The sequence below is a fragment of the Sinocyclocheilus grahami genome, unplaced genomic scaffold (genome assembly GCF_001515645.1).
Source record: "Sinocyclocheilus grahami isolate Dianchi unplaced genomic scaffold, SAMN03320097.WGS_v1.1 scaffold952.1, whole genome shotgun sequence".
In the NCBI taxonomy this organism is placed as follows: domain Eukaryota; kingdom Metazoa; phylum Chordata; class Actinopteri; order Cypriniformes; family Cyprinidae; genus Sinocyclocheilus; species Sinocyclocheilus grahami.
The window spans coordinates 517,418-527,411 of record NW_015506131.1 but is presented as its reverse complement, the minus strand read 5'-3'; the positions used below and the strand labels follow the sequence as shown (position 1 = coordinate 527,411).

The 9,994-nt window shown below is 36.6% G+C and overlaps 1 protein-coding gene across 2 annotated transcripts in view; it reads right to left on the bottom strand.

Moving 5' to 3' along the window:
- LOC107564636 (cadherin-5-like) overlaps nucleotides 1–9,519 on the bottom strand; it is a 14,419-nt gene extending 4,900 nt beyond the window's left edge. Inside the window, exons 1-12 of one of the 2 annotated variants that reach the window (XM_016249763.1) lie at nucleotides 9,226–9,519; nucleotides 6,391–6,615; nucleotides 5,876–6,158; nucleotides 5,585–5,698; nucleotides 5,006–5,176; nucleotides 4,719–4,900; nucleotides 4,312–4,568; nucleotides 4,045–4,181; nucleotides 3,123–3,235; nucleotides 2,922–3,024; nucleotides 1,500–1,742; nucleotides 4–499 (exon numbers count right to left, since the gene is read on the bottom strand). In XM_016249763.1, coding sequence (XP_016105249.1) covers nucleotides 15–499; nucleotides 1,500–1,742; nucleotides 2,922–3,024; nucleotides 3,123–3,235; nucleotides 4,045–4,181; nucleotides 4,312–4,568; nucleotides 4,719–4,900; nucleotides 5,006–5,176; nucleotides 5,585–5,698; nucleotides 5,876–6,158; nucleotides 6,391–6,615 — 2,313 coding nt within the window. In that variant the 5' untranslated portion in view covers nucleotides 9,226–9,519 and the 3' untranslated portion in view covers nucleotides 4–14. The remainder of the gene's footprint in view (nucleotides 1–3; nucleotides 500–1,499; nucleotides 1,743–2,921; nucleotides 3,025–3,122; nucleotides 3,236–4,044; nucleotides 4,182–4,311; nucleotides 4,569–4,718; nucleotides 4,901–5,005; nucleotides 5,177–5,584; nucleotides 5,699–5,875; nucleotides 6,159–6,390; nucleotides 6,616–9,225) is intronic. The other variant, XM_016249764.1, reaches the window with a different exon arrangement.
- Nucleotides 9,520–9,994: the final 475 nt, after the last annotated feature.

Here is a 9,994-nt window from a genome sequence, read left to right as displayed (position 1 = left end):
GGCCTTCAGTAGGATCAGTCGGAGCTATCAGAGTCCGAGCCATCTACTCCGTAGAGCTGAGCCAGGGTCCTGAAACGAGGTCCCCACTCATGCAAGAAGTTGTAGTCCAGATTGGACCCACTGGAGGATGAGTCCAAAGAGCTGAGGGAACCGGACAGGGATTCAGATCCCTCGCAGCCGTAGATGTGTAAAGTATCGTAGGGAATCCCATCACGGTCATGGTCGGCCTCATCCTTCTTCACCTCGATCATCATGGCCATGTCACCCTTACAAGCAGAGGGTTTCTTCACCACGGCGTACAGCGAAGGCCCCGTGCTGGGCCGAAAGCTGCTGTCGTGACAAGCAGAGGACAGGATGGAGACGTCATAACCGTTTGTGTCCATTTCTCCACCGCCTTCCTCGTCATAACTCACAAGCTGCTCGTGGATCTCGCCAGAAGACTTGGTAACCAAAATTTCCTTCTGATAGCGCCTCCGCAACACAATGAGGATGACGATGACTAAGAAGATGAAAGAAATAGACACAATATCAAAATAGCTTTTCTTTCTTTCTTTCTTTCTTTCTTTAACATCTTCCTGGTTTATTTCTGTAATGTAAACTCATTATAAATTTTGATTGACAACACAAGTTTCAAACACCGTTCGTTCATCTAGAAATAAACAAATGAACGAAATAAAACCAGTGGAAAATAAAGAAAGGTGGTGTTGAAAAGGAAGTCTCTTATTAGCACAGGGGTCTGTGAACTTCAGAATACTTCAACACTTTTCGCCTGTCTGATGGTGTGACTGCAGATCAGTGGCTTGTCTTAATTGCCATCACTCTTGTCTTGTTTCTCACATCTAGAAATGCAAGCACAAACCTCTACTTTGGAAAAGGTGTAGAGACGCAAGCAAAATGTCCTCTCACACTTTCAGGGAAAAAAGGTAGTCTGTCACTAAGGTGATACCTTTTTACATTTTACTAATAAGTACTTACAATAATAATAATACACTTTAAGGTACTAATATGTGCCCAAAAGTGGTAAATAAGACAAAAATATGTACTGGGTACTGCCCCAGTGACAGATTTTGGATCTTTTTCCCTCATTATATATAGTACACTAACTAACAATGACAATGAAAATATGGAGCTAAGCGACTCTCTTACATGCTCTTATTTACAGTGTTCAGTACCTGGGTTATTTATACAACCAGACCACTTAAAGGATCCTAGGATGGTGAATAAAATATATAGAGTCTCCACTTGGGAAATTACTGAGAAAAGCCTTTCCTCAAAGAAAGGATTTAAAATGTTCACATGTATCATTAATATAACACGCTTCTGTCAGGTCATGAAACCTGCATAATCTGTTTTGCTGGGCTTGATTAAATGAGGCGTTTGCTTTTTAAAAATTTCTTAAAAAAAGGAAAACACTGAGGGCTGAGTCGTTGACCATGCATGGATATCTTTGTAATAGAAAGAAGAAAAACAAGTGAGATAAGAGATGAGTGTAAATGTACCCAGGATGGTGACGATGCAGAGAAGAATGGCTAAGAGGGCACTGACGCTCATTCCGGTCCGGGTGTAGGCCATACAGTACTCCACCCGTCTACCTGTCTGACACGTGCACACTTTAATCTGGAGGAGGTTAATGCTCTTCTGTTCTGGTGTCCCTCCATCAGTGATTTCGATTTCCAGCACATGTTCCACTGAGTGCTCTGTACTGAAACCGCCTTGCTTCAGCTCAATGCGCGCAGTGTTATCTACAACAAATGTTAATAATTGAAGAGATGCAGTCATTAATTTTGCTCTTATTCAGGGGAAATGACTGACTGTGTATGCCACAGGTGCAAGCTAACAATTTTCATCAGCAGTGCTATTGTTGTCATTGGACTTTGTTTTCTGTTGATGCTTGGAGGGAAATGTTGCTGAGGTTCTTGTGACAATTCAATGCAACCAGGCCAAAGAATATCCCATTTCACACAATAGTAGGAAGAGTAAATCTTCACTTTGACATTCGTGTGGCCTAAATTGAAATGTTCATCTAGCACATTTTGAGGAAAGTCAGTTGCAATTGTTAAAAGCAACATTCTGTTGTCACTTGAATACATGGCTAGAAATTAAATAAATGTAATCATTTTCTAGATTACATTTATGAATTAAAACATGTTTGGGATTTTTTTTATGTGTTTTTGAAAGTGCTCACCAAGGCTGCATTTATATATCAAAAATACAATAAAAACAGTAACATTGTGAAATTACTATTAGAATTACAACTAAAATAACGGTTTTCCATTTTAATAGATATTAAAATGTAAGTTATTCCTGTGATGGCAAAGCTGGATTTTCAGTCTTCTGTGTCACATGATCCCTCTGAAATCTTTTTAATAAGCTTATATGTCATTTTTATTAAAAAGAGAGAGAAAAAAAAGCCCAAGACATTTCTTTTCATTCCAGTCAGTGCACCTTAACAAACTACTTTGCTTTCCTGTTTCTGCCAGTTAGTAAACCAGTTAGTAAAATAGTAAACCATCATATTAGTTCATTATACAGCTGTGAGGAAAGAAACCACAGTGTTCTGAAAATGTTCCTCAGTCTGGCACATTTAGAACATGGAGTGTCAGATCATAGATTAATTGTGCATGGCTGCTGCTTTTAGAAAGCTTGTACCTAATGCATTTTACAGTATTTTGGTGGGTTTCGTCCTATTCCTTTTATGCCTGATTACTCTAGGAATAAGCAGCAGTTAGTTTGCTTTGGAGTAGACAGAGAACTAAGGATAAAGCAGTCTAAATATCATTCATAATAAAAATTGCATACCTGCGCTGAAACTAGATCTTTTAAATTCAACTTTACAAACATTATCCTAATGGTAGAGTGGCTGATTAAAGTTGATTAGAACCACTCTGTTGATCAAATGTAGTCAACATGAATTAACTCACCTCCGTTATCATAAAGTGAAAAGTTCAAGTTCCTTTTTGCCAGAGTGAAACGGAACCTGCCTGAATTTTCATCTTTGTCATAGGCACCGACAGTCCCAATGATCTGCAAGAGGGTGATAAATGAAGGATTATGGAAATATATAGCTAAAGGAAAATCATTATAAATGTGTTCATGTGAAATGTATTCAAGCGACTCCTTACTGTTCCAGGTTTATCACTCTCACAAACATACACGTAGCTCCGGTTAGTTAGTTCTGGTGCGTTGTCATTAATGTCAAGAACCTTCAGATTAACCAGCGCATAGGACTTTAGACCTGAGGATTCAGAGATAAACCCCCCCCCACAAATTTACTTATGATCTTGATCATAATAATTATGATAATAATGATGATCATACTACCACAAATTTACTAATGATCTTGATCATAATAATTATGATAATAATGATGATCATACTAATGACGATGATGCTTATTATATTTAATTTTGTCAAACCTACTACTACTAAAAAAGATTTGTCTGTGAATATTGCTGTTACTTGGCTGGGGTTATTTGGTAAATATGTAAAGATGTTTTTGCTACAAACTTTTGCTACAACATTAATTTCTAATTAAATCGAAGTACTCTTGCAAATAAACATAATTAGCACAGCAAAACAAAACAGTTCCCAAAAGTCACATTCTGTTGGATTTGTTGAACCAAATCTTTGATTAACAGATAATTTATCCAGAGCTAATTCAGTGAGCTTGTGATCCCTCCAGAATATAAATAAGACTGAAATCACAAAATCACATATTTTGGAAACACATATACTAAAGGTTTAGACACACTTAGCAGAATTAATGATCCTCATGGTGGTAAATGCATTTTTATTTAAAAGCTTATGTTAAAATTCTTAATTTTTTTTTATTACAAATATAAATTAATAGTGATTAATATGAATATAAAACACTGCTTATTCCCTGAAAAATAATTCACATTCACATAGTTTACATGTGTTTGTTTTATCTCACAGTTTTTAAAACCTCAGTATTTTTGTAAAATGTGGAAAAAATGAAGGTGTGTCCAAACGTTTGACTGGTAGTGTAAATGGTTAAGCTGTGAAAGCTTGTTTATATCTTACCATTTGTGACATTCTCCTGTGCTGTAACCTGGAAAGTGTAGGATGATTTGTCCTCTCTGTCCAGTTGCTTCTTTAAGGACAGATATCCTTGTACAGGATCCACTGCTACAGGACAGTTTGAGTCTTCAATAGAGTACCTAGAGTGATCAAATGTCAACATTAGATGAAACCATTTTGATCTGTTTACACTATAACCTTTATGACAGTACAGCAAAACACAGAAGGCATAATTTCTTTTGATGAATAAAAATACATCTCCGTATATACCGTATTTTGTAACCGTTTTTATCTGGATCCTTTGCTGAAACAGCTCCAATAATTGGATTCTGGAACGGGCCCTCGTAGAAGCTGAACTTGTATTCAGTTTGGTTGAAAACAGGTGGTTCGTCAACATCAATTACATTGATGAAAACTTGGGCTCTCGTCTGCAGTTTGGGTCCTTGGTTATCTGGCGATTTAGACACTGTGCGCTCTAACACGTTTACACTAAACTTGTGCATCTTCTGCGTTTCATAGTCGAGAGGCTGTGAGTGATTAGGGAAAAAAAAAATTAGCAAAACAATAATTCTAAAGCTAAGAGAAAAAATGTCAACTATAATTTAAATCATTAAAAGCATTGCTCAGTCTTAAAAATTCAAGTTGTCATGAAGCTTGTTTAGTAGTGAAATGCTTACCACTTTGAGGCTAAGAATTCCATCTTTCACATTACTTAGTTTAATGCCAAACACTTCATCAAATTTATGTTGTATTGTAAAAGATGGATCTTTGTTTTGTATCTCGTCTTTGTCCTCCACTTTTAATTTGCCAATTTCATATCCAGGTTTGCTGTCTTCTTTTACATTAAATTGGTATTCTCCTAAGGAGAAAAAGACTTTCTGTTGACACTGATTTGAAAAATAGTCTAGTCTAGCATGCAGTGTGTCTTTGCAAAATTTAGTTACAGCTTTTACAGTTAACTTACCTGTTTTGAAGGTGGCAATGTTGTCATTTACATCATTAATGTTGATAGTCACAATAGTTGTAGCAGAATTCCCAGTATTACTAACGTCTGGCATGTCTTTGGCTTGTATAGCAATTAGATACTGACTCCGTTTCTCTCGGTCAAGACTGCTTGTCAATGTTCTGATTTCACCTAAAGACAAAACAAACAAAGACATTCATAAAGTTACACAATATTTCCATGTCAAATAAATGCTGCTGAACATTCTTGGTTTTGAGTTTTCTATTAATCTAAGAATACTGGAAAACTGTATCATGGTTTCCACTAAAATATTAAGCAGCACAATTGTTTTCAACGCTGGTAATAATAAGAAAATAAATTGTTGAGCATCAAATCAGGATATTAAAATGATTGCTGAAGGATCATGTGACACTGAAGACTAAAGTATGGCTGCTGAAAATTCAGCTAAAACAGAAAAAAGTTACGTTAAATTGTAAGAATATTTGCTTATTTGTTGGGATGGATAGATAGATAGATAGATAGATAGATAGATAGATAGATAGATAACTTTTATGACCCCAATAATTTCTAATTGCAAACCTTTATTGTTGATGGCGAAGAGATCTGTCCCATTCAGAAGTTTGTACCCTATCATTCCATTTTGAGTGGTGGGATCATCAGCATCAGTTGCTTTTACTGTCATTACTATAGATCCTAGAAAAATAATGTGTCCAAATATTTCAGATTAAAATTATATAATGTTTTGCTGGCTGTTTTACAGTACTGCAACAAAATCCACATTTCATAAATCCATCAAGGTGTACTATATAATAGTTATTCAGTCCTACTTGTAAAGCTGTCCACACATGGACATAATGGCCACCCTGTTACCTGCTTTAGAAGATTCACTGATGGATCCAGAGACGTCAGGTGGAAACACAGGGCTATTGTCATTAATATCCATGACCACTATTATAAATGTATCATCGTGGTCAATCTGTTTTGTGGTTGTAATGTTGATGAGTGAAGCTGACAGATTGTAGACATTTTTCTTCTCCCGGTCCAACTTTGCATTGACAATGATATCCCCATTGTCATTTACAGTAAAAATGTCATTAGCACCTTCTCCTGAGAGAATATATCTTGCAGATGCATTGAAAAATGTATTCTCTAGCTAAAAGGAGAAAGGAATGGGGGGGGGGGGGGGGGGGGGGAGTTGAGAAATAAAAGCAAGCATTACAACAAACATTACAATAATCCAAAGATTGTGTTCATTATTTCTAAATTGACATAGTAATTCCTCATATGACTCTACTTGGAAGTACTTGAGTTTACTTTAAGCAGTATATTCAAAGTAGCACTATATACATACTTTCATCAAATGTATCATTGTTTAGACCCTTTACCTTTCCAATTTTTTCAGGTGGGTTTTTTGGAGGCATTTCCTCATTCACATAAAGTTTATCCCATTTCCAGGCTCTCTTATGTCTTTGAAGCACTCTGCTCGGCATGGATGGCGTTTTCAGAGCTTGGTGGACATCAGCTCCCATGCTGAGGGTACATAAAATGACCAGAACACCTGCCCAGAAGCCAGGCTCAGCCATCTGCCTGCGGGCAGTCTGTTTCATCATCTGTAAACCATGTGAATGGAACAAAAAAACAAAAAATATATACATTAATTCATGCCTTTCAAGATGGTTTCTTCAGCCTCACAGACCTCAGTATGCTTAATGTTTTAATGTTGGAAAGAAAGAAAGAAAGAAAGTCCATTGTTATCTCTATCTTTGAAATCCCTTCATTAAATTGTCTGTCTCATTTGGGTTCCTCCTGTGGCACAAACTTTCAACTGTATTCTTCTGAACGATGGGAAACAGCACACTCTAACTGTGTGACACTGTTAAAGCCTACTAATATATTCCCTAGCCTACTAAATTCCCATCCCAGATAACATGCTTTAGCTTGATGGACCATTCTTATGTTAGACTCATTTAGATGATGATATTAAGATGAGGTGGATTATGCTTCTTAAGTGTTCCCAAATTGCTAAATCTTTGCGATAGGGCCTCATAAAGTCTTCCACTCAAAATTATTACTTTCACATAAGCTATAAAACAATGGATTCAGAAATGTATGGGCAGCACATAAGATACTATGCTAGCTATGCTTTGAGCTCATTTCTACTCTGTTGTTCTTGTTTATTCATGCCTGTTTTATTCTTCATTTTGTTTTCTCCAGTCAGGTAAGGGCAAAAGGGAAATGTTGCTCATTATCCACTCTTTGGTAAGACTTGAAAGAGTAATTCTACAAATTCTCTCTTACAAAAGAATTAAATATAAATAAATAAATAAATAAATAAATACATTCAAGAGGGCACAGTCATATAATGACTTTAAATATTCTTTAATCTTATGACAAATAATATTTTCCATAAATGGACTGACGTTACAAAATGCTTGTGGAAAATAATGTACAATGCATTTGTCTAATATTCTGGCAAGGTTCTCTTGAATCTATGAAAAAAACAAACAAACCAAAAAAAACACCTTCTTCAAGTAATGTTAACATAACTTTTATTCAGTTATTTGGTCTTTATGTTCTCAAAACATTTGCACAAAAACTTTATTACTTCTGATGTTTTAGCTGGTCGTTCATCTATCAGATTTTAAAAGTTATTGCTTGTTTCAGACTGTTCAGAAATCATTTAAAGTAATAAAAGTAACATTCCCACGTCCCATAATATTGATACATCTTTTTTTTTTTTGCTGGGTAAGTACTAACTGAATGTTTTGTTGCAAATGTATATGGCAAATGTCCCAGTACACTACTTTAATTGGACAAGCAGTGTTCCATGAGTGCTGATTTTTGATGTAACAGCACCACCTCACCTGTCTGTGTTTGCTTTACTAAATTCCAATTCTTGATTCTGCTTGGCCTCTTTTTGTTTTTGATGCAAACTACCCATATCACATTTGAATTGCTGGTTACTAAATATTTACTTCATGATAATTCAGTCAGCAACACTGATCATGTTATATTGGAAAATTAAAAATAAGTAATTTTAATTCTAAAGTCTCCTTTCCTCTCTCTTTTGTCCTTTCTATTATATTTTTATAGATAAAATGAGAGCAGATGATTTCCATTCAAACAAGTCTAATGTAAACCATCACATATTTCTCTTCAATTTCCCACCCACCACTCTCAGCATAAAACATGTTTTTTTAATTCAGTGCAGTGCTATCAGCTTTGTACTCATTGGAATCTCAGCACATTGACACTGAAGCGTGTTCAATTCAAATTGTTTTCAGTATTTGACATTATTGAAAAGCACACCATTTCCACAGCAATTGTTGTTTAAACCAGTCATTTGAAAGGCTTTGCGTGTATGTGTGTATGTCTGTGTGTGGGCTTCAGATTAAAATAGGTTTAATCACGGAGCAGCTTCCAGCAATCTGCAGTCTGCCTACTCGCTCCTCTAGGAAATTCAGCCTGACATACATCAACTCTCCCCTCCTTTCTATCACACATCTTCAGTGTCACAAGTTCCAGCAACCTGTTAAAGGTGTCACTGTCTGAAGTGTGTGTACTGCACCTGTCCTCATCTCTGACTCATCTGGTACACCTCTCTTCATTTAGATTTTAAGTGTATGTGTCGCATAATGTGAAGCTCACGGCTAGCATGTTTTATGTTATTTATAGCCTGAACTGTGATGTTTTACATGACCTTTAATAATTAACAGCACCAACTTTCATTCTTTGTGTGATGAGATAGCACTGATTTCTGCATCTCCTAAAACATTATTCCTACAGTGGCATATGGTATGATACATTAAGAATAACCTGTAACTGCTGTGCTATTTCAAGAAAAAAGCAGGACAGATGGTGCATGGATTTATAATAGTTTATTTGTTCCTAAGTAAAATGTTGCATCCAGATAAGTTCAAAGTCTTCCCATGGGTAATCAGTGTTCCTTGGGAATTTCCTTCCTATTAGTCCAGGAAGCATCATTCAAATCAGACTTTCAAGTTTTTTGGTGAGAAATATTACAATACACATTAAAATGGAATAAAACCAAATAGAACATACACAGATACAGTACATATTATACAGATGTACAAAAATATCTAAATATTTCAACTGAACTTCATAGACTCAACTTAAAAAAAGACAAATATACTAAAAAGACAAATATATATATATATATACATACATATATATGACAAACATAAAAAAAAATCACCTACCAGAGTTTTGGTCACTTCAACGGTCTTCCTCGATTCGAAAATCCCTTCAGTAAATGAGTCGTATTATATCCTCCTCAGTCTCAGGTCAGTGCTGTCTGTTTCCAGCTGCATGTGAACCTGTCTGAGCTCCCACAGAGCTGCTCACTGGACAATCAGGCCACTCCAGTGGCAAAAGTGATCAGCCCAGCCCAGCAGTTCCTCTGGCCGCTTCCTGTTATTGTCCCTGCCTCTTCAGTCCAGTTCCAAACCCCTCTCTGGAAAATCAGATAAGATTCGCAGCCCCCTGACCACCAGTAGGAGAGGCAAGCGGAGCATTACACCGTTGAATGAGAGAGAGACAGAGAGAGAGAGTGAAAGAGACGGGGAGCGATTGCGACTGGGAGAGAGAGATAGAGGGGGCCGGAGGTGGGAGATCATTAAGTTCCAGCTTGCTCCCTTAAAGAGGAGAGGAAAGCAAAAGTGATTTATTATTCAAAGCTATAAAATAAAGAGCACGATAAACAGGTTAATGGAGTTAAAGTAATCCCGAAAGATTTTCTTCAGAGTGGTATTACATTTTACAGAGGCTGTGACTGACCTATCTGCCTCTGTGATCTTGTCTAAACTAGTAAGTGAGAAAGGGGCGGGTGGAGGGGTCTAGTCGTGCGTTCAGCGGAGGGTTGAGTTTAGGGACTGGGACTTGCGGCGGAACTATGTATCTGTCAAAAGTGCTTAGTGCTGTGCCCCATTGATCTAAGTGGAGAAAGTCAGTTTAGTAGGATTAGTTGCA